The sequence below is a fragment of the Balaenoptera acutorostrata genome, chromosome 18, assembly GCF_949987535.1.
Source record: "Balaenoptera acutorostrata chromosome 18, mBalAcu1.1, whole genome shotgun sequence".
Taxonomy (NCBI): domain Eukaryota; kingdom Metazoa; phylum Chordata; class Mammalia; order Artiodactyla; family Balaenopteridae; genus Balaenoptera; species Balaenoptera acutorostrata.
The window spans coordinates 68,900,395-68,925,557 of NC_080081.1; the positions used below are offsets into that span (position 1 = coordinate 68,900,395).

The 25,163-nt window shown below is 42.0% G+C and overlaps 1 protein-coding gene across 9 annotated transcripts in view; it reads left to right on the forward strand.

Annotated features, from left to right (window-relative positions):
* Positions 1-505: 505 nt before the first annotated feature.
* DCLK1 (doublecortin like kinase 1) overlaps positions 506-25,163 on the forward strand; it is a 331,791-nt gene continuing 307,133 nt past the window's right edge. For 4 of the 9 annotated variants that reach the window (XM_057533165.1, XM_057533163.1, XM_057533169.1 and 1 more), the window contains exons 1-3: positions 506-1,000; positions 5,726-6,120; positions 22,585-22,931. In XM_057533165.1, coding sequence (XP_057389148.1) covers positions 5,745-6,120; positions 22,585-22,931 — 723 coding nt within the window. In that variant the 5' untranslated portion in view covers positions 506-1,000; positions 5,726-5,744. The remainder of the gene's footprint in view (positions 1,001-5,725; positions 6,121-22,584; positions 22,932-25,163) is intronic. The other 5 variants (XR_009005950.1, XR_009005951.1, XM_057533166.1 and 2 more) reach the window with 4 other exon arrangements.

Here is a 25,163-nt window from a genome sequence, read left to right on the forward strand (position 1 = left end):
TGACCGCCAGCCTTGGCAGCCACGAGGGGTCCAGTAGCGAAACTTGGCCTTTAAGTTATCAAGGGCCTGTTGTGACACATATTCAGCTCCAAGCAAAGATCACTGTTTCAAGGGTGACTCAAGTCTGGGGGTCAAGTGGAGATGATGGGTGGGATCTATGCGCAGATCTGGCCCTTCCCAATTAGGGGGCCTGAGGGTGACACTAGTGCGGGTAGGTTGGGAGGGTCTGGGGATGGTCCTCCCAGGAGGGGCTGCATGGATGTGTCCTGGGTGAGAAGTGATGACAGGGCCATCACGTTGGCTTTCATGATCCTGGGAAAGGTGTCAAACCATGAGGTCACATCGAAGTGTGTGTACGGTGGAGGGGGAGGAACTGTTTCCCTTGCCTCCCCTGAGGGAGGGGGTCTCACGGCTCGGCCACACCTCACGTCTCCGTCTTGCACGTTTCCTGGTTCAGACCCGGTCCACGTTCTCTCCGCCTGTCCCCAGGTCCACCACCGACCGGCCCCAATCTCCAGACAACCACTCCCGGGGCCTGGGGAGGTTAGGGGGTTTGCTCCAGCCAGATGCACTGAGGTCGCGGCGGCGAGAGAGGGCGAGGGGAGGAGAAGGCCCGAGGCGCAGCCGTGGTGGGCGCGCTCTGCCCAGAGGGGCGGGGGCGCCGAGCGCGCACGCGGAGGAGGAGGAGGGGGCGGGGGAGCGAGTGCGCCGCTAGATCAGGGAGCGCGCCCGCCGCCGCCGCCGCCCTCCTCCGGAGAGAGGCAGGAGTGAGGCTGTGCGAAGCGCCGCATTTCGATGAGGAGCGGCCGAGGCGCGTCCCTCCGCTAGCGGCTGCAGCCCAGACGCCCGCGGTCCAGCAGCGGCCGCCGCCCAGCCCCGGCCCCGCCGCCGCCGCCCCGCAGCCCCGCGGCCAGGCCGCGCCCAGCCCCGCGAAGACAGCACCAGGAGGCGGCCACGAGCGCGGCCACAAAGACCCCCGGCGGCGTCTCTCCGCGGACCGGTGCGTGGTTTGTTTTCGCCGGGGAAGGGAGCCGAGGGGCGGGCCGGCCGGGGGGCCCCTCCGGGGGCCCGGCAGCGCCCCCTCCTCCCGCAGCCGTGGGGTCCGGGGGAGCTCGGGCGCGGAGGGCAGGCCGGCGCCCCCTCGGCCGCCGCCGCCGCCGCCCTTCCCGCCGTTCCTCGAAAGGAGCTGCCCGGCCGCGGCCGGGGGCAGTGTGTGCAGGCGGCCCTGGGGCTGCTGGCACCTGCCTCTTTTGTCTGGTGCCACCGGGCTGAAAACGGGGAGTCGGGCGAGCGGGGCCCCCATTCTTTCGGCCGCCTTGTTAGTGGAGATGGAGAGCTAGGGCGGAGGAGCTGGGCCAGGTGTTTATCATTGTCAGAACTGGCCGCGGAGCGAGGACCAAGCGTGCGCGCAGAAGGAGTGGTCGGGCCGGGCCTCTTATTGTGTGCGTGCTTCCCCGTGGGCCCGGGAGGGTGGTGTGTGCTTGAGGACGGGGCGATGCGTGCGCGGGGGTAACTGCAGTGTGGGTGCTGCAAGCACGTTTGCGGGGCCTCGAGTTCCCTCGGGGACGGCGGGGCTGCCCCGTGTACAAATTAGTACCTGCAGTGCTAAAAGCCTGCGGAGAGGAAATGGCATTTCCCTCCTAGCGGGAAACGCACGCACAGCCCCGCACGGCCCCCCACAAAAGAGGCCGCTGCTGAAAACCGGGTCTGCTCGGAATCCCTGCTGCATTGGGTCAGGAGATGCTTGCAGGAGATGGAGCGGTTGAAAGGTTTCATTCAGGCCGGCTTGCTCTCCCCGCCTCTGTGAATGTGTGTCCAGATTCTGGTGCACACGCGTTCAGCGGCCACACGGCAGGGTGTTCCATGAATACGTTTTATGAATGTTCCTAAATATCTCTCTTTTCGCCGGGAAAGTAGGGCAGCCTTTTAAGTATGAAATGTCACATGAATGCGGGTCAGAAGGATTTTAAGACAGGTTATATGTAGGAACAGTGTAAAAGGTATGCACACATCCTGTGATATCTGTGTCCAGCGTGGTGCATGCACACTGAAGGTGTGTGTGCCTCTTCGTGCGTGCCTGTCCTTCCACCTACATCCTAATCCCACTGGCAAAATGTGCCTTGGGACCTCCAGATCTAGCATCTATTTAGATGTGGTAGCGTTTATGCCAAATTATTTGTTGGGGGTGTGTGTAATCTCCAAAACAGGAACTCGTGTGCTCATCTAGAGAAGGATGAACACACAGTTTCTTCAAAATGGTGAGAAATCCCATAGAGAGCAGTCGAAGAAGCTGATTTCTTGGCCTGGCAGTGTTTATAGGAAAATCTCTCATAAGACCCAGGCCGGGTCTTCCCTACCCAAGCCTCTGTGAGCTCTGTGGCTTAGGTGGTGCGGTTACCTTCTCGGTCCCGGGACACATGGGTGTCCAGGCCCTTAGCCATCTATGGTCTGTGAACGCGTGGCTGTGCCCTTTAGCCAGCTTCCTTGCAGAAAGTGGGGACCTGTGGAAGCCCAGTGAATCTTCTTCAGGGGCTCTTGATTCGAATGTATGACTAAGCCAATGGAGTTGCTGAGCCAGCCAAGCAAGGGAAAGAATACCTATTCTGAAGCCGCACATAATATCTGGAACACGAGGATGTCTAGTGTGGTTTTTGACATGCATTTAGTGGTAGCTGTAGCCTTGAGAATGGTTTCACTTGGAGTGTGGTTTTTCTTTGTCACCAACATCGTTGCCTACTCTGGGGCAGACTCAGTGAAGGGAAGTAAAAGATGTGGGCCCTGCTGTGGTTGAACACATGATCCAGTTTGGAGAAATATACAAATAAAATCAACTTTTCTCTGTTTTAAATTGATTTTTTTTTTTTTTTCCATTTGGTGTGGAATTCTTGGTTCTAGAAGCCCGTTCCCTCAAGGGAATTCCAACAATTGGTAAATTATTTGACCTTTGCAGATTGCGAATCAACAAGAGCCCCTTGGAATTAGATTGGCACTCTGGTGACACAATTGTGCCATCCTTTCTGCGTGTCCTGCATGTTTTCTTTTGGTTTATTTGGATTTGGGAGGAAATGCCTAGGGTTGGAAGAATGATCACTGCCTTTAAAAAATAAAACAGAACCTTCAACAGCCCATCTGACCTTTATGCTTTACGAAGTTTGCAGAGTCTAGTGAGGTGGCATGGGTTTTTGAGTACTGGCAGCCTCATCCCCCAACACACACGTCCCTTTCGGAAGACAAAAGAACTCCTTTTAAAAACGAATAATTAAAAAGAGTAGGAGCAGTTATGATATCATGGGCAAAATATTGGCTCTGTTAATAGCTGTCTGAAAGATTGGATATCAACTAATAATTGTTCTGAAGTTATCTAACTTCAAAATCAATGCACCCAGTTCATACCTACCTCTATATGGTATATTTTTTCTGGAAAATGCAAATTTAGACTGTTAAAAGTTAAGTTACTGAGTGGCATGAGGCAGTTTTCCTATTTGGAGGAAAAAAATACACAGAACTAATAACCACTCCAGATTGAACCCCAGGCCACTGCTCCCTCCCCCCGTAAGGGTCAGCAGTAGAATCAAGAGCAGGTGAAAACGTTGGTGGCCTGGTGACCACGCTGCCTGGTCTCTGTGCACACAAGGACCTCCTTGGCAGTTAAGTGGCCGGCCTGAGGTCACAGAGCGAGTGAGGAGTGAGGGCTTTAAACGCCCTGCTTTACATGTGATGATGGGCCAATCCCAGGGGCTTTAGGCCTCTGGGACAGAGTGCACAGGTCCGAAAGGAGGGAGTGCCAGCTTCAGAGGCAGTTGGAGTGAATCTGGGTTCAAGTCCCAAGGCCCTCAGTTCTGTCTTTGGGACCCTGGATGCATCCTGTATTCATCCTTAGTCACAGTAATATCCCCTCCCTCATTGGACTGGCACGAGGTTTTAGCATATTACACAGCAATTGATCGCCACGTAATAGTGTCAGGCACGTCATAGACATTCGATAAATGTGAGCTTTTTCCACTCCACTCATTTCAGGAGTGCACAATCTCTAGCAGTGCATGAAGCTTTTGAGCATGAATTTGTAGCCGTTCTGAATGGATCAGAGGTCAGTTTACTGAGGGTGAAGGAAAGGTCAGGGAGGCTTGGCAGTACTTTGGGTTGGTTTGGACTGACCTTCGGAAAGGTGACATCGTCTGTGTGGTGGGATTTGGGGAGCACTTGTAAGGTTCTTGCCGGCAGTTTTCCATTGCCCTTAAACTCTATTTCAATACACCTGAAACTTTGTCATTAAAACTTCTTTCCTTTGAATGTTGAGGTTTTCCCACTTTCTAGATTGCCCTGTTTAAAACACGGATCCCCTGTGAGGGGCAACAGCACGAGCCCTCATCAGGTAACCCCTGAGCAAGGATGAATGGATCCCACGGGCAGCTGCTGATGACAGACCTCCATGCAAAGTCAAATGGGGACCGTAGGGGCACAGGTGTACCTTTCAGAAGGTCATGAGATGGAAATCCGTGGCGGGGGCGGGGGGTGGGGGAGTGAAGCTCACCTGGAGCCTCCCTTACCGGACGGGGAAATTCTCTTCTTACTAGTTCTTTTTGTGACAAAGTCAGGAACAGAAAGGCAGATTTTATTAATAAAAATATTAATACTTATCACAGGATACACGTTACCCTAAGTGCTGTATGTGTTTTAACTTACTTAATAGCTGATGTTAACTGTGAGGTAGGTACTGTTATCTTTTCCACCTGTGATTCAGGAAATCGAGGCTTAAAGATGTAGATTTCTCAAGGTTACGCAGCTCCTAGGGGGTCAAATCTTGGTCAGCATCTTCAAATCTCGATTTCCTCAACCACAAAGACAGAGAGAGCCTTAGTGGAAGGAAAGGCCAAGTGCCCCAAAGAAGTAACTTCCATCCCTTCTTGTTCTCCTTGTTGCTGTGCTGCTTCTCCTTTTCCTTCTCCTTCTTTTCTGCCCTGCCTCCTTCCCTTTCTCCTCCCTCCCGCCCCTTCCTTTTTCTTCTTCTTTTTTTTTTTTAATCCACCTTATCTGAAGCATTAAATATAAGTAAATGAGTTATGGTGGGTCCACTTTTTAAGTAAATTTCAATTGAATATGTGAATATGTTGGAAAATCTCTTTTAAGTTGGTAGAATCTACAGATATTTTGCTCTTGGTCTAGCCATGGAGAGTACAAACACTAGGTAAAATGTTTACAGTCTGACTCTTAAATGCTACCTGCCCTCTTTTGATTCCTGGTCCACCACCACCACTATATCTTGTATCTTTAGCCCTGTAGTGAAATGAAAGCTCATTTCCTACCTATCCTTGAAGTCAGGCAAACCTGGGGCAGAATTCTTGATTCAGGCATTTCTCAACTGTATTACTTGGAGAAATTTAGGAGAAATTTTTCTGTGCCTCAGTTTCTTCATCTGTAAATCGGGTTAATAATACTTTGAAAGGTTTGTTGTGACTGTTGGAAATAATAGCTGTTCAAAGCCTGACATGCTAGGCGGTCAATGCATACAGCCGTATTCTAACAAAACTGGGGTTGATTAATAAGCTGTTTCCACTGGCTCTGCCTCTTCTATTTCTTTGTCTTTTCTCTCCCAACTTGATAATTCATATTAAACATATCATTGATTATAGCAATATCTCCATCAGCTGCTCTCAAGCTGAGCCTTTCAAATCAGGGTGCTAAAATAACATCATTGTGTGGCTGTTTGTGTTTCTGTGCCTCCCAGGTTCAACTTTAACTCCGTCATGTCCTTCGGCAGAGACATGGAGCTGGAGCACTTCGATGAAAGGGATAAGGCGCAGAGATACAGCCGAGGGTCGCGGGTGAACGGGCTGCCCAGCCCCACGCACAGCGCCCACTGCAGCTTCTACCGAACCCGCACGCTGCAGACCCTCAGCTCCGAGAAGAAGGCCAAGAAAGTTCGTTTCTATCGAAACGGAGATCGATACTTCAAAGGGATTGTGTATGCCATCTCCCCAGACCGGTTCCGATCTTTTGAGGCCCTGCTGGCAGATTTGACCCGAACTCTGTCGGATAACGTGAATTTGCCCCAGGGGGTGAGAACAATCTACACCATTGATGGGCTCAAGAAGATTTCCAGCCTGGACCAGCTGCTGGAAGGTGAGAGCTGGGAGATACCTCCCAAGTGGCCCTAGGGCATATGGCCTCGGTTCCCTCAGGTCCATATTATTCTCACTGTCTTCTGCTTGATCTCTAAGAGACAGCATTCAGCCGTGTGGCTGTGATCCTTTCTATTCCACATGGTGGAGAGTTCACTTCTCCGTACAGTAGTGTAAAAAGAAAAAAACCCAACAAACCTAATGGTATTCGATCAGGTAGCTTATAGTAATGGGCTGAGGGAAAAAGTATCTTAATTCTACAGCATCCTCTCTATTTTTTCTCACATCCATGCTATGCTAATTTTAAAAGTCCATTTTTATATCTTTAATTACATAGTTCTAATTTATTTCTAGCTGCAAATTGAACTTTTGCTACCCCATGTCTGAAAGTACTTGAACTGCAAATAACTAATGGATCATGAAATTTTTGAGTTTTAAGGAATCTTAGATAGGTATCAAACCTATTAATTTTTATCACTGGAGACTGAGGCCCCCAAATTCAAGTGACATATGTCTGTGGTTACATGGTAAGATAGTGTTGATGCTGGACCAAAAATTAGATTTGCTGGCTATTCTTTCCAATATGATACATTTAAATTTTAAAATTATTTTAAGGTTTGACTAATTTTAAGTTTAAAAGGATTGTTGTCTTTCTGTGGTATTTGAGGAGTTAATCTGCTCAGTTTATTTTTGTTAAGTTTAACGTAGGTTAACAGTGATTACCTATTTTAGACATTTCATGTGGAAATAGGACTATTTGGGTCCACGGATGAGGCCTGGTGTCTTGTGCAAGCAGAGTAGGTTGCCTCCTCTGGAATATACGTGTCTCAGGACTGACCCTGTTTGAACAGGGCATGAGGTCTCTAATCACCTTAGAAATCATAAATGAAGTGAAATAACTTGGGAGAAAAATAACCGGGATTAAATTCATGCTGAGATGTAATTGAGGGTAGCCGATCCTCTTTGGAGAGTCGATTTTTCTAAGTTGAGGTCTCAAGGTCCTGAGGAAATATTAGTGCAAAGCAACACGGGAAAGGAAGTTGGGAATGTGGGGAGAGCTTGATTTCACCCCGAGTTCATCTTTACTCCAGATGTATTTGCCCAGGCCCTGTAGTCTCTCTGGATCCTGGACGAATGCCATGCCCTGGCTGCACACAGGCAAGCACTCTGGTCTTCCTTTGGAATCAGAGTTTGTATGTGATTCAGGGCTGAGGGCTTCTGTGTCTTTCTCCCATTTCTCTTCCCTTGACCCCTTGGCAGGGATGCCAGTCCAGTCACAGTATGACTGCACTTGAGAGGGTGTGGAGGAGCTGGGTTTGGTTATGTTTGTTTTGTGGGAATTCACATCTCTTTTCGATGACTCATCACCCTGCCAAGATGCCTGTAGACTTGGCCTTTTTTCTTCTCAGATGCTGGAACTTCCAGTAAATTAAAGGGGAAGAATGAACATAAAATCTTTGTGTATCAGCTTTGATTTTTGTGCCTTGTCTTTTCATGACCTTGGAAAATACAGGATAAATAATTTGGTGAGATATTCCAAAGGATCTGGATAAAGATCAAGTACAAAGTCAGGTGTATGAGCAGTCACCAAGCCATCCCTTTGAGGGCTGATGGTCTTGTAGGGAAAATATGCCAAGATCTCAAAGCACCTTCTGAGACATCCTGGGTTTGGCATTCTCTGGTCTAGAGTCACTTGTGCAGCATCTGTGAGGGGGGAGGGTTACTTCAGTCAGTTTCTCACCCAGGATCGATCTTCACTCAGAAGTGGCAGAGATATTCCCATGATTCCCATCCACCAAGGAGAAGGTGTGAGAGGTGGGAAATGACAGTACTTTATATCCAGGGACCAGCAAAATCATGGCATGCTTGCCACCATCTTCTTTGTCGGTTTTTTTAGCACAAAAGAACACCTGCCCTGAGAGACTACTGTCCTGAGTGATGATGATAATGGTAGCTCACAGGTATTGAGCGTGTGTCTTGCACGTATGAACATTTTGCATTCTCACAGTGATCCTGGGAGGTAGGTGCTGTCATTATCCTCATAGTAAGATGAGAAAAGTGAGGCACAGTGTGGTCAAGTGATCTGCCGGAGTCGCACAGCAAGAAGTAGTAGAGTTAGGATCTGAACCCAGGAGGGCTGGTACCAGCACTTGAGCTCATAACTGCCACTAATAAGATACTGAGTGGGGTATTCTTAGTGGCTTTTTAAAATTGAAGTATAGTTGATTTACAGTATTGTGTTAATTTCTGGTGTACAGCAAAGTGATTAAGATGTGTGTATATATATATATATATATATATGTATATATTCTTAGTGGCTTTTAAATGAAATCTTATTGTATTAGCTTCTTCTTGAAAACAAATTTTTATTTATTTATTTATTTATTTATGGCCGTGTTGGGTCTTCGTTTCTGTGCGAGGGCTTTCTCTAGTTGTGGCAAGCGGGGGCCACTCTTCATCGCGGTGCGTACGCCACGCCTCTCGCCACGCCTCTCACTATCGCGGCCTCTCTTGTTGCGGAGCACTGGCTCCAGAGGCGCAGGCTCAGTATTTGTGGCTCACGGGCCCAGTTGCTCCACGGCATGTGGGATCTTCCCAGATCAGGGCTCGAACCCGTGTCCCCTGCATTGGCAGGCAGATTCTCAACCACTGCGCCACCAGGGAAGCCCAAAACAAATGTTTTTAACCTTGACTTAATTCCAGGAATGACAGATACTGCTCCCAGAAACACTTTACTATTTTCATTTGCCTCCAAAACACCTTTCTCCTTGATCAATAAGAAGTTAACTGCAGATTGAATATTCTGATGTTAAAAAATTCCTTTTTGGAAAAAAATACCTTTTTCTGATTAAATAAATGGTAACTTCAGTAAAGTAGGTAAGTTCACTTATTGGCTGCATTTAAAAAAATTTTTCAGTTTAAACAGATTTTTTTTTTTTCGTTTTTAACACTGACAGTTAGCCTGCAGCTGCACTTAGTGTTGAAATAGCTGGAAATTCATTTAGATTTGCCTCTTTGTCAATTATGTTTTTTGCTTAGTCTGATAAAATGCAAACCGTTGCTTCATATTCATCACTAGGTTCATAGCTCCCACTTTACATACTAATTTTATGTAAACGTCAGTGCATGCTATTAGCTTCTCATTTCCCCTTCCAATATGATAACGTTTGCGTTTTAAGTTAAATCCTTTTAGTGAGTGCTGTGACAAGTATATCTGACTTGTAATGGTTTTTTGTGAGTTTGTTCATTCTCACTTATCTCAGACTAGAAATTCTGACAATGACATATGTGAGTTTCTTTATTTATAACGGTCTGATGGTCACTTTCACTGTTGTATTATTATTATGCCTAAATTTGGCTTAAAAATGTTGATAAAGCTAGCTCTTGGCCTGGAGTATAACTGTATGAGTGGGGGGTGTGTGTGTGTGTGTGAGTGTGGGTATATGCTTGATTGTGTGTCTATCTGTGCATGTATGTTTACATACACACACACGTACACGCATGCACTTCAGAGTAGACCATGGGTGACACTCTTAATTGTTTGCTTTCAAAATGGCCTTTATATGTTTAAAAAAACCCGTGATGCTCAATAAGGAAAGTTGAATTGCAGGCCTATTTCTGCAAGCGATTCACCTTGAGACATGGCCTCATTTTCCCAATATTGCCTCTTTTTACCCAGTTTTACACCATTTGTATTCCACTGTAGCTAGGCAGATGTTGTGAGGATAAATGAAGGAGTAACATTTAAAACCTTTGAACCCTTAGGAGAAAGCTGTAATATACATCCCAAGCAGCAACTGATTGATTGGTTTTTCTCTATAGGTTGCTCAGGTGTTAGTGATGTGTGTGGAGGAATAGACATTCCCCTTCCCCACACTTTTAAACAGACTTTTCTTTTTAGTGCAGTTTTAGGTTGGCAGAAAAATTGAGCAGAAAATGCAGAGGTTTCCCATATCCCCCTGCTCCCACACGTGGACACCCTCTCCTACTATCACCAGAGGGGTACGCTTGTTAACAGTCAGTGAGCCTGCACCGACACGTCATTTGTCACCCCAAGTCCGTAGTTTACACGGGGGCTCACTCTTGGTGTTGTACCTTCTGTGGGTTTGGACGGAGTTATAATGACATGTATCCATGACTGTGGTATCACACAGAATAGTTTCACTGCCCTGAAAATCCCCTGTGTTCTGCCTCTTCATCCCACCCTGCCCCTAACCCCTGGCGTCCATTGATCTTTTTACTGTCTCAGTAACGTCTTTTAACATCTTGTGTGAATGTAGGTCTGAAAGGGCCAGAGCGTTCCCTTTAAGCATTAGGATAAAAATGATGCAAGGATGCTATCTTCCGGATATAAGTAAGTTAATTGGTACATGAGTTCTGCATGTATCAGAGACAAGTCCCTCTCTTCCTCGGCTCCCACGCATGCTGTGACCCACCCCTGGCCCACCCCTGCCCCACCATGGACACTGCCTGACTCCCGAGCCCCAGCATAAGGGCTTTTCCCAAGTCCCCATCAGAATTAACCTCTCAGGAATAAACCCAGACTTCACCCCACAGTCAGGGGATCTCTCTCCAACCATGATTTCCAGGGCCCCCAGCTCTCTTGGCAATTTTCCTTTCCCTTGACGTGGTGTCATCTAGTTTTTTTCTCTAATTCACTAGCTTACTCTGTGCCTCTCCCTGCTGCATTGAGTTGTTTTTTTTTTTTAAATTAAGTTTTGAAAAGCTATAAAACATGCCTCTCTAAAATTCCCCTGTGGCCAACAATCTACTAGTAGTTTTTTGAGTATCCATCTCCTCAGAGATACCAGTGCTCGTTAAGAAGATACATATCAGTTGCCTGTAAGTTAACATACTGTGCTCACAGTTGGGCAGCTTGCTTTGTGCACTTAACAATATAGCATAACACAAGTCTAGAACCACTGTGATCTTTTTCCTGACTTCAGAGTAACCCTTTTTACAAATGTACCATTTTTTCTTTAACCAGTCTTTTATTGATGGGCCTTTAGGTTGTGTCCAATCCTTTGTTATTAGAAACAGTTTTGCAGGGAATATCCTTGGATGTTAAGTTTTCCACTCATGTAGGAGAATATGCATAGGATCAATTCCTAGAAGTAATATTGCTGGATAGAGAGGTACAAGCATTAAATTTTTAAGAGCCATTGCAAAATTTCCCTTCATAGAAGTGGTACCAGTTTGTACTCCCCATTAGTAATATATGAGAGTGGCTATTTTTCTACAAGACAATGTTTTACCAAATGTTTTGTCATTTGCCAATCTGTTAAGGAAAGAAAAACATGTATCCTCTTACAGTTTTAATTTTCATGTTCCCATATGTATTGTCTCTTCATAGCTTTTGACCATTTTTCTACCAGGTTGGGGTCTTTTTTTGGTTGACTTCTAGGATTTTTTTTTTTTCTTTTAAATATATTAGCCCTTTGTGATACTAATTGCAAGTATTTTTTCCACATTGTCCTTAGTGATTTTGTTTATTGTGGGTTTTTATTTTGCCAGATTTAACAAAATTATATAATCAAATGAATCAGTCTTTTCATTTATGGCTTGATTTTCATGCCCCTTGGGTCCTCTGTACTCTGAGATTATAAAATTGTTGCTCTTATTTTCTTCTAGTGTTTTTATGTTTTTATTAAAAAATATTCTGATGAAAGTCATATTAGTATAATATTTGAGGAAAGGATTCAGTTCTGTTTTTTTCCAGGCTACCTGCCTCATTTTTAAAAGTTTTTATTTTGAAATTAATTTGTACTTAATAGAAGTGTCACAAAGATAGAAAGTTCCCATATACTCTTTTTTAATTCTTTTTTTTGTTTTTTGTTTTTTTTAAACTTTGGGTTTGACTTATTTATTTTTGGCTGTGTTGGGTCTTCGTTTCTGTGCGAGGGCTTTCTCTAGTTGCGGCAAGCGGGGGCCACTCTTCATCGCGGTGCGCGGGCCTCTCATTATCACGGCCTCTCTTGTTGCGGAGCACAGGCTCCAGACGTGCAGGCTCAGTAATTGTGGCTCATGGGCCTAGTTGCTCCGCGGCATGTGGGATCTTCCCAGACCAGGGCTCGAACCCATGTCCCCTGCATTGGTAAGCAGATTCTCAACCACTACGCCACCAGGGAAGCCCCCATATACTCTTGACACAGATTCCCATGAGGGAATGACTTACACAGCCATGGTATTAATTATTAAAAGTAAAAACTAACTTGAGAACAATACTAGCAACTAAACTATGGGCTTTATTTTGCTTTCACCAGTTTCTCCACCAGTGGCCTTTTTTCTGTTCCAGAATCACACATTGCATTTAGCTATCCTGTCTCCTTCATCTCCTCCAAGCTGTGACAGTTCTTGAGTCTCTCTTTGTCTTTAATGACTTGACAGTTGGAAGAGTGCTGGTCAGTTATTTTGTAGCATGTCCCTCAACTTGGTTTAACCAGGTGATTAGGTTGAAGTTATGCATTTGTGGCAAGGATTCCACAGAAGCGAAGTTGCATCCTTCTCAGGGCATCATTTCAGGTGTAGGTGCTGTTGCCATGTCTTGTTGCTTGTGAGGTTAACTATGACCCATTTAACCAAGGAGGTGTCTGCCAGTTGTCTTCACTCTAAAGTTACTCTTTCCCCTTCTGTAATTAATAAATATTTTGAGGAGGAACTTTGCGGCTGTGTAAATAACTTTCACCCATGAATTTTGGCATTTCTTGCTGGATTTTGCCTGTACCAGTGATTAGGAAGGTGTTCAAAGGGTGATTTTCTGTTTTCCTCGTTACTTGCCTCACCTTTATACACGGGTCCCTTCACTTTCCTGTCTTTGGATCATCTGCTGTGACGTCATCAACTCCATTATTTTAACCACTCTTTTAAGGCCAATTAGTCCCGGATCAGACCCTTCTTCAGCGCTCCAGCCACCTGGATATATTCACTCTATACTCTAATCCTGAGTCATTTCATCTCAACATGTATAGATGTGAACCCATTCTCCTAGGTTATCCCGAATTTAATCCTCTTCTTATCTTCTGGATCTTGTTAAATGGTGTCACCATCTAATTCAACATCACTGTTGGCTTCTCCTTCTCTTCATCCCGCAAATCCAAGCTGTCACAACTTACTGTTGATTCTGCTTAAGACATTTCTTCAGTTTGTTTGCTCCTTTTCACCACCATTATTATAGTTTTCAAGTCCTCAATACTGTTTTAAAAGTATTACTTTTTTTATTAACCATTTATTAATGGAAGTATATTAATTTACAGTGTTGTGTTACTTTCAGGCACAGCAAAGTGATTCAGTTATACATACATATATATCTATTCTTTTTCAGATTCTTTTCCATTATAGGTTACTATAAGAAATTGAATATAGTTCCCCGTGCTATACAGCAGGTCCTTGTTAGTTATATCTATTTAATATATACTAGTGTGTATATTGTTAATTCCAAACTCCTGATTTTATCTCTTCCCCCCCACCTCCCACTATCCCTTTTGGTAACCATAAGTTTATTTTCTATGTCTGTGAGTCTATTTCTGTTTTGCAAATAAGTTCCTTTGTGTCATTTTTTTAGATTCTACGTATAAGAGATATCATATGATATTTGTCTTTCTCTGTCTGACTTACTTCACTTAGTATGATCATCTCTGGGTCCATCCATGTTGCTGCAGATGGCATTATTTCATTCTTTTTTATGGCTGAGTATGTATATTCCATTGTGTATATGTACCACATCATCTTTATCCATTTTTTTTTAGCTGAAGGAGTGGCACGTTTTTATACAGTGAGCATTATAGAAAATTTTGAAAGATGCAGAAACGTTTAAAAAAATTAAATAATGACTCTTCATATTCCTGCCCCTTGACCCTTGTCATCTCCTCCCTGTACTGTTGTAATAGTCTCCTAAGCTGAAACTATATATCTTAGTTTTCCTTTTTCAGCTTGTTTTCTCTTTTCCTTTTATAGAACCTGTATTTGCCCCTGCTTCCCATTCCCATTACAGCCTCTCTTAGATGAGGTCCTTTAGGACACCTGTCCTGTGCAGCGGGCTTCAAACCAGTTTTCCTGCACAGAAACCAGGCCGCCGACAAAGCGTGGCATACCGCACTTTCGCTTCACAGCGGCTCTCCGCTAACATAGAGGACACAGCCCTCAGTCTTTATCGTGTTTCTCTCAGTGGTCCTGCCCCTGCCCCTTCCTTGTGTTCTGGCTGGTCTCCCGTTACCCGTTGATACTGGGCTCAGCTGCTCTCTTTCCTTAGGTTTCCCCACCTCTGGGCCTCCTTGTCTGTGGGAGGAGGGTACGATGGGCGTTCTCCTGAGGGGGCGCAATGGCGTCATGCTGCAGTCCTGGCTCCGCAGGCCGGCCAGCCGCAACTGAATGCTGCTTCCACCTCTCCTGGCTGGGGGGCGCTGAGCAAGCTGCCTAGCTCCTCGTGGGTCAGCGTGCTCTGGGAGAAGAGGTCTGTTAGTTCTTAGCTCACAGTGTCGCGGTGAGGATTACAGGTAGCATGGCATGGGTTACAACAAGATCTACTGATGGCAAACATTACGTTAACCTGTTCTGCCGATAGCATCTGCAGTCTCGTCCCTTCAACCTACTGAACAAGTCTCCCACAATCTAAACAGTTCTCGCCTTTGTCTTGCTTACCTCTCAACCCAGAGCTCTTCTACCGTGAGAAATACCTGCATTTGCTGTCTCTACTTCCTCAACTTCCAATCATACATCAGCCCCTTGATTAGCATCATTACACTGTAATATACTTGCTTATTTTATCTCAGTGTCTCTGGAAGTCAGGAGCCATTGAAGTCCTCACTGTCTATCATGGTAGTAGCAAGGACTCAATAGATATCACTGGAAGAAAGAGGAGAGAGAGAATGAATGGATAAATGAATGAACGAAAGCAGTCTGACATCGTTATCCAACTGAAGTGGCTGTTACGAGGCCGCATGTGGCCTCCTAATGGCCAGGCCAGTGATTTCTTAGGAAACCTTACCTTTGCTGCTGTTCCTGGAGCCTCGGATGGTGATGTCTGGGTCTTTCCCAGCCATGTACTCACCACCCCTTGGTTTCCATGGCTCCAGGCACCTGATTTCTCTCAGTTCCCTACAGTGGCACTTCCATCTCTGGGCACTCTCTCAGTACTGCTGTTGCCCTGGATTTCATCCTGTCCAGCTGGGTCGGGTCTCTCTGAGCATTTTCTTCAGTTCGCATAGCTGCAGCTAGCCCATGCATCTCCTTCCCATACCCCAGACCCATATTTTCTAACTGCTTGCTGGAAAATCTCCAACTGGTTGGCTCCTAGGAACTTCAGATTCATTATGTGCACAACCATATTCATTTTCTTCCTTACCATCTAATCCAAACATGTTTCCCTTCTCATTTGTTCTATTGCGGTATGTGGGAAGTTGGCCAAAATAGGTTTCAATGCCATCACTTCAGTGTTGTCATTGACTCTATTGCCATGAGCAGTGCATCCAATCAATTGCCAATTCTTCAATCCAGTCAGTTGATTCTGTTAAGGACTCCTCAGAGCAACCGTTTCTCTCTGTTCCTAATGCGGAGGTGTGAACTTTAGTTCCTGGTCTGTTAGAATAGCTTTCTAAGTAGCTTCTTGACCTCTGCCTCCCCATGTCCTACCTTCAGCCCTGTCTTCACACTACAGCCAGTTTGGTCTTTCTAAAACCTGGGTCTGATCATGCATAAACACTTTGACCTTGTTGCCTACTGCAGTCTTACTCTTAACTTGTTTGTTCCTGGAACCATTTTTATTTTTTGAGAAAGACATATTAATATCAATCAGAGTATCCCTTTACTGTACTGTTCAGTAGAGTATATTAGTATTTTATTTTTATCTGAAATGCTGTCCTCTTTTCTGCTAATGAAAATCTGACCCTCACTTCCAGGGGCAGCATGAATTCCATTTTTTCTTCATTGATCACGCAGTGGGAAGTGGGAAATGACTTTTTTTTTTCTCTTCTGAATTAGGATTGCTGGGACCACTTATTTACCAATTATCACTTATCTTGTGGTGGAATCTTTTCATAAACACATCTTGCTTTCTAAGTTCTTTGAAGACACGGTCAAAGGATTAGGATTAGGATTAGGATTCTTTTCAGGTGTTATACCCGTTACTGAGAATTTAGGAGGTTGCTTAAAATTTTTAGATTTCATGGCTAATTATGTTTGTACTTGTTGCAATGTTGTTATTTGTTGCTCTGTTATTTACTTAGGAAACATTTTTAGCAATGAGAATAAACATTTTCCTGGCTCCAAATACAGTTTGCCATGTTGCTTTCCAAAAGGGTTGATAGCAATGTATAGTAACCCTAGTGGCATTTTCTATTTCTATTTTATTTTGTTTTTATCCTTTGTCACATATTTTAGTCCCTTGTATTTTTGTAAATTATAGTAGGCTTTGCACATTATATTAATAATAATTATAATATTATATTATAATATAATATTATATTATATTGTTGTATTATAGGTCGTCAGTTTGTTTTCCCCTTCTTATTTTAGTTTCTCTAGTTTTCAATTATATCAGTTTTAAATTAAAAAAAAATTGGATCCCTCAATTTTTTCTTTATGTTATTTTTCTGTTGCTTTAAATATGAGAAGTTGACATTTTCCATAGACCTGAAATACGCATTCACATTTTATTTTCAGTAAGCTTATTTTTATGTACTATTATATAATGAAAGACTTCCATGGAAGAATGATCCTTAAGTGCCTTTGGGAATCTTTTTTTCTTGCCTTTGATAGCACTATCAAAATCGTCTTCTTAAACCAGCACCTTCCAGGTAGATTATGAAATGTTGCTGTGTATACTGAGATAGGCTCATAAAATATAATATCCAGAAGGCAGTTTATGACATTTTATTCCATAAATAATATCTTTCATGTAATTTAACTCAGTTCAGCTTCAGAGATTTAAATATATATTTGAATCTTTCCCAGCTTTTACTGTAACTCACAATAGTGAATTTTAATTTCCAGAGTTTTCAATAAGAAAGTCTTTACTCTGGAAAAATGAGATATATTACACAAAGCCCTCACTTGAGACACTTTTGAATATGCCACATTTGAAACTTAAAGGAATCCTATAGGTGGTGGGCAAGCAGCTTTAATAATGTGAAGAATGGAGATTAGGTCATTTTCAGACCGAGGTCAAGTGATGTCACAGCTGGAATTTACATGTCTCAACCCTTAGCCAATGAAAAACCTCTAGCAATGACGAAAAACAGGGCAGACTTCTAGTATCTCCTAATATGAGATCTCGTGGAGGAATACCTTCCTAGCTGACTCCACAGGCCTGGTCACCCAGGGAGCTGGTACCATTTTACTGGAAGTTGTCCAGAGTGACTAAGAGAATTTCTTTTATGTGCAAATTCTTTAATTTCTTAATGGGAGCCCGTGGCCAAGTAACATTAACTTTGCAGATTTTTTACTAATAAACTTTGTTAGAGAAAATTTATTTCCATACTTTAAAGAATAACAGAAAATCTAATAACTTAAAAATGCATGTGGGCTTCCCTGGTGGCGCAGTGGTTGAGAATCTGCCTGCTAATGCAGGGGACACGGGTTCGAGCCCTGGTCTGGGAAGATCCCACATGCCACGGAGCAGCTGGGCCCGTGAGCCACAATTGCTGAGCCTGCGCGTCTGGAGCCTGTGCCCCGCAACGGGAGGGGCCGCGATGGAGAAAGGCCCGCGCACCGCGATGAAGAGCGGTCCCCGCACCGCGATGAAGAGTGGCCCCCGCTTGCCGCAACTGGAGAAAGCCCTCGCACGAACCGAAGACCCAATACAGACAAAAATAAATAAATTAATTAATTAAAAAGAAAATCCTTAAAAAAAAAAAAAAAATGCATGTGATTTTTTGGAAAAAAAACAAGGACTCTTCAGTACCTCTAAAATAATCTAATATGCTTACACAGAAATTATTCTGTTTTCCAAAGTCCCCCAAATACTTAAGCCTTTCAGGGAAAAGTTACTATATTCTGATATTTTGGGAGGTATTGATTGGATCCAGACATAATTTCATGCTTCATTTTCTTACCTTCTTTTTTGTTTGTTTGCTTGTTTTTGTTTTGTTTTAACTGTTGTTTTCTTTCTCTCTTTGCTTCACAGCAAGTATTAGTTTTTTGGCTTTTGTAAATGCCACAGCAATTCAGACAGATGCTGCTTCTGCAGTTCCTGCTATTTGTTGGGGTGTCTTAGGTACCTAGAGTATTACATTTCAAATTAAGGGTCAATCTTAACATAAAAATTTTTAGCTCTAATAAACTAGAACAAAACTGAAAGTATGATAACCAATGAGTAAGTCATTATGTTTAGTGATTTCCAGCTCCACCTCCAAGTAGATTTTTATGCCATTTCCTTTAAACCATCTATGATCTTTGCCATCTTGCCATCCTTGTCTAATTTCACCTATAGTAAATAATCCAAAAGTTTCAAAGCACATTTTGAGCTATTTTGCTCAAATATACTTTGATTTAGATAAATTAACTTTTATTTCACTGTGGTAGTAGAAATTATACCGAGAAACTCTGGGATGGCTTAGTGTGTAGAGGAAGCATGTTATGGTAATGAGAAGTTTTACTTTACCTTGCTATTTAATTTAATTAAATTAATTTATTTTTTTAAATTGAAATATAGTTGATTTACAATTTTGTGTTAGTTTCAGGTGTACAGCAAAGTGATTCAGTTATACATACATATATATCTATTCTTTTTCAGATTATTTTCCCTTATAGGCTATTACAGAATATTGAGTATAGTTCTCTGTGCTATACAGTAGGTCCTTGTTGGTTATCTATTTTATATATAGCAGTGCTTATATGTTAATCTCAAACTCCTAATTTATCCCTCCCAACCCCTTTCCCCTTTGGTAACTGTAGGCTTGTTTTTTATGTCTGTGGGTTTATTTCTGTTTTGTATATAAGTTCATTTGTATCATTTTTTTTTAGATTCCACATATAAGTGATATCATATCATATTTGTCTTTGTCTGGCTTACTTGCTATGATAATCTCTAGGCCCATCCATGTTGCTACAAATGACATTATCATTCTTTTTTATGGCTGAGTAATATTCCATTATGTAAATATACCACATCTTCTTTATCCATTCCTCTGTTGTTGGACATTTAGGTTGCTTCCATGTCTTGGCAGTTCTAATTAGTGCTGCAGTGAACATTGGGGTGTATGCATCCCACTCCTGGGCATATATTTGGGGAAAACCATAATTCGAAAAGATACATACACCCCAATATCTTGCTATTTTTGAATAGCCTTTAACACACATACCTCATGGCAGGTCTTGAACAAAACCTATTGATGATTCTCTAATCAAGAATATAACCTATCTCTTAATTCTCTGCCCAGTTAAGGAAGAGATTAAACCCTGGCTATCCAGAGCCATTTGACCAAATCAAGGCTATGTATTTTTCCCATTCAGAACAATTACATTTGTTAATTTACAATTATCAGTGATATTAACACATTAATCAAAAAGCTAATTTTTACAAGATCAGAAAACACAATCAACTTTAACTGCATTTTGACAGAGGCTGCGTCTCTTGTGATGGGAAGAAGTTCGGAATTATGATTAAAATAAAAGTAGTCAAAATGAGGGTCAAGTAGATTTAATGTAAATATATTTGTACAACTTAACAGAAGCTTATTAACATATGGAAACCCATCTTGGCTTTTCCTGAATTCCTGAATAATGTAATAGATTCTAAATGACAGCACTGGATGGTGTGTGATCTTGGATTTGGTGGCCACTCCTTTCTCTCACTTTAGTGTCACTTTCCTCTTAACACAGTATCATCTTTGTTGGGAGTCTCACACCCTTCCCCAAGATTTTTTCCAGTCTTTGAATTCGATAAATGAGGCAGAGAAGTTTCAAAGTGAAAGCACTGATAAAACAGAAGTTTCCTCTCACTGCTGTTGCTTGAACCAAGCCCGTATTATCTTCTCAAAGTTGTCATGCTTTCAGAAATTTTCAGTGTGCTTTGTCTAAGAAGATGTAAAAAAAAAGTGTTTATTTTCTCTTTCAACAAACCCATTCCATACTGTTATGTGAATACTTGAAAATTCCTCCCTTTTAAAATTATTTTTTATTCATAAAGTTAAAAATTTTCCTTTTTGAAGTGTAAACCACTCCGTGTTTTTATTTTGATTTAAGTTATCTTAGTATATAAACTTCCAAATAATCAGACACTGGCATATCTCCAATGCTCACAGAATTCTGACAAAGACTGGTTTTGTCAGCTAAGTCCTGTGTATCTTGTTGCGGGGAGCTTGGGGCATCCTCACATTGTGATGGATCCCAAGTTGAGTGGATCTGTGGTCTACTGGTAACCATAGAAACAGTGAACACTTTACAGTGTAATACCTGTTTACTGCACAATTAGTGCAATGCATCCTCTGGTGATTTTCACTTGTGTAGCAGTTTTGCATTTGAGATCACTTTGACCTTTTCTATCTAATTTGATGGTCACAAAAAACTGGTGAGATGAAAGTGGCCACTGGCATAGCCTTCATCTGACAGGTGAATAAACTACCACTGAGAAGAGTAGGGGACGTGCCCAAGTCACACGCTGAGAGGCCAGGTCTTGAGCCCAGAGTTCCAGTTCCCTTCCCACCATGACATTCACACTGTCTCTCCACCAAGACTTCCGAAACACCGCTCTTGTTGCAGCCCCCGTAGGTGTGTTGTTGATATCCACATAGATCTTGAGAAAAGCATAGTTGGGACCAGTAGTAACTGCTAAGTGACTAGAAAGGGGGTTTACTAAACTGGTAAACGTCCCCTAGTCTTACTATTTGCACCACTTCTAGTGAGACATAATGCATAAACACACATTGGAATATGTTTTAAAAACATGGGCAAAGTAAATGTTTGATAACATGTATAATTGTGCTTTTCTATTTTTGAAACCCTGGTTCAGTTATTTTTATGTGAATACCTATTCCATGGCCTTGGATATTTGCACTATTAATTTAAAAATAGGACAAGGATTTAGATAAAAGTAAATGGGCTGTGTAGGATTAGTCCTAGGTTACTTTACCTGCAATTATGAAGGCTTTTGAGCATTTTTACCTATTCCCAGTTATAAAGACTTACTAATACAGAAAAAAAGCCATTGTGAGATCTTTAATTTCAAAATGCTTTGACCTAATTTTATGAAATGTGTATGCAGGATTAATAATTTTATAATGACTAATGGTACATGTGTTACGTTCTTTTTTATGTGATCCATATCTATTTAATAGTCTGAGTATCCGTAATTCTTTTATTCATTCGACAAACATTGGGTACCCCGAGGTGCCAGGCACTGGTCTGTCCTGTGTGCTGGGCATATATCAGAGAACAAGGCAGTAGAAGACCGTGCAAAAAAAAATAGTTTGAGTATCTTCATTAAATGATTCTCTGTTAAGGAATCATTTTTAATAAAAAATTTAATTTTGTATATTTATTTTTCTTTTTTTTCAGCTTTATTGGATTATAATTGACAAATAAAATTGTAAGATATATAAAGTGTACCTTATGACAATTCTACATATATATATGAAGGATTCCTCCTATCTAGTTGACACATTCGTCACCTCAAATATTTTTCGTTTTTTTCCTTTTCTTCTTCAGTGAGAACATTCAAGTTCTATTCTCTTAGCGAATTTCAATTATACTATGTTGAAATATATATCAAATATACAGTGTTATCAACTGTAGTCACCATGCTGTACATTAGATCCTCAGCTCTTTTTCATCTTATATAATTATATTTATTTTAAAGTCAGTTTATGAAGTTTGTAAGTTGACGACTCTCAAAACTTTTTGTCTATAAACAAGTATGACTTGTGTGTGGATCACTGTTCTTGGCCCTGTGAAGATGGAAGAAAAGGAAAGGAGTTATTCTGCTTATTTTTAGAATTTTACTTGACTTTACAAAATGTTAAGCAAACACTCCCATCAAAAATGAATTACACAGCTATTTTTAGAAGCTGTTTTCTGATCCATTTTCAGTTTTTAAATTATCTCAGGTGGCAAATGTAGGTGCCTCCGATTTTGAAGTTTTCTGCAAATATAAATATGACTAAATCCCCCCAAATAGTTTCTATTTTGAATTCAATTTCATATCTCTCTGAGGGCTATTCAATATTGGGATTTCTATCACCAAACTGAAGATGAGGAAAGGGAAGAATGATGATTTTTTTTCCCCCCCAGGATACCAATCTGTTGCTGACAGAACCAGATTAGAAGTCAAAAGTCTGGAAATCAACTGTACTCCAATAGAAATTTTTTAAAAAAGAAGGCAAAATTCTTTTTCATTAATTATTAATCATACCCCCATTGTTTAAAAAGTCACAAGTAGCACTTGCTTCTAAGTAGAAAAGGAAAATTCAGAGAGTAGGAAAAAGGAATTGAATTTACCTGAGTGTAAATTTAAATATGCTTCTCTCCTCCTTAGGAGAGAGTTATGTGTGTGGCTCAATAGAGCCCTTCAAGAAGCTGGAGTACACCAAGAACGTGAACCCCAACTGGTCCGTGAACGTCAAGACCACCTCTGCTTCGCGGGCGGTGTCCTCGCTGGCCACCGCCAAAGGGAGCCCTTCGGAGGTGCGGGAGAATAAGGATTTCATTCGGCCCAAGCTGGTCACTATCATCAGAAGTGGAGTGAAGCCGCGGAAAGCTGTCAGGATTCTGCTGAACAAGAAGACGGCTCACTCCTTTGAACAGGTTCTCACTGACATCACTGATGCCATCAAGCTGGACTCGGGAGTGGTGAAGCGCCTCTACACCCTGGATGGGAAGCAGGTAAGGGAGGTATCGTGCTGTGAGCTTGACTTTACGGGCAAGAACCAGGGAGTTGGGGGATTTGTGCGGCATATGGTGGGGACCTGAAACATATATTTTACTGATGTTGAGGGACTTGGGTCATTTAGTCAATGCATACATAGCTGTTGCCCTCAAACCAGTTCAAGGATAGAGTTAGCACAGGATTAACCACTGAAATCAAGTACAAATATAGACCTATGAAGCTTAAATGATTACTCAGAGATTTCTACTTTTCCAGTCATTAATTGCTTAACATAATGGTGCTTTTTTCAGCCATCTGTTTTCAATTTGTTTATATAGTAATGTCTTATCACCTTGAGCAGGACCGAGGTATAGAGGTAGACTGTGACCAGTAGAGAAAAATCTGAGTCCTTTCTTTGACCTAAATAATATTTCATAGTTTTATGTCTCAGTAATGTTCACTAGTGAGGTTTATTTACATTTTATAGATTTTTAAGTACATATCCAAGGAATGAAATATTTCCATCTGGGTGGCTTTTAAGAGGCATATTTCTAGAATATTATACATCTTATATCGAAAACATAATTTCAGAATTACAATGAAAAGGTTTTCCTTTGCTGTGGAATGTACATCAGTCAGTTTGGGTGAGTGGACATTTTAATGTGCATTGCTCAGATGAACTTAAAGGAAGTCTTGTGTGGACTTTTGCAAAGATTTGACAGAACCCTGATGGTGAGCTGAATAAAAGAACACTGATATATGGACAGAGAAATTTGCTGGTCATTCAGAGTTTACCAGTGCCTTTTTGTTTCAGATTATAGTTTTTAGTACACTATCTTTGCTTGAAATTTAGTTTTTAACATGGATCTGTTGTCCACTTGCTTTTTAGAAATTATTTTGAGGGATAATTTGAATGATTTGTATATAGAGTACATATTAAAAATCAAAACTAGATTCATAAATTAAAAGATTGATCTTATTAAATAGAAGACTCAGCCAAGTTCTTGAAGGCTAACACATGCAAACTTTATGAATTAGAAATAGATGCAAATACTAGAGTGTGTTAGTAATGAAAAAAATAGGGATGAATTCCTCCCCTAGGGATCCATTCAAATGCTCTAAATTATAAAATTCATTAGGAGAAAAAGGAAGATCTGCCAGTTCGTTTATATTCACCCACCTTCTGCTTGTCTCATAAAACTTCCCCTAAGTGTCACGTGGATAAGTATTCTTAGTGAGGAAATTTCCAGTCTTCTATATCTAAGAGGGTGTAGCCTGAATGTCACCAATATATCAGTCATGAAAAAGTCCACGGCTGCCTTATGAATTATAGCAGCAATAAGATGGCAAGGTTCACATTTAAACACTTAAGCCCTTCAGTGGTTCCCTTTGTAATGAACTACTCAACCATCTTGTAGTTCTGCATTTTTGTGATTTTTCTCAAGATGGGATTTTAAGTGTTTTCATAAAAAGTAAAATTTACAACAAAGAATATGCATTGATAAATGTTCCTCCTCCCACCTTGCTTCAGAATTTTGGGGTTCCAAATTGCTACACACTGAATAAAAAAATCGGCTTTAATTACGTAAGCTAAATTGCCATCAACTGATAATTTGTTTATTCCAAGAATGAATTCTTAGAACAGATATTATGATGCTGTCAATGGTTTTCGTCTTTTCAGGAATTTATCTAGTGTCTATATTTTATAATGGCTGTTTTTGTTAGCGAACCAAGTTTAGGTCCAATCGCCTGATGTGAAGCAAAGCCAATCTACTGACGTTAGGTTGTGGTGAAGGAAGGTGTAGCACTTATTGCAGGGCCAAGCAAGGAGAACGGGCAGCTCATGCTCAAAAGACCTGAACTCCCCCATGGCTTTTAGGGAAATGTTTTTAAAGGCAAGGTGAGGGAGAAGGTCTCCGGGTGCATGATCAGCTCATGTACATCCCTTTAATTGGTTGGTGGTGAGGTAACAGGGTGGTATTTTGGGAACTAACATCAACAACCTTCTGGTTCCAGCTGGTCTGGGGTCTGTGTGCTGGTGGTCAGCATGCAGTTAACTTCTTCAACCTGGTGGAGGTTTTAGTATCTGCAAAACAACTCAAGGATATGGCTCAGGTCATTATCTATAGCCCTTGAGGAGGGACTAAAGGTCCGTGACATTGTTTTATGGCTAAATTATTGTTATTTTGTTGTTATTTTGTCTTGCTTGGTTGTCTTCCTTTGTTTCTGCATTTTCTCACTTCTCTGAT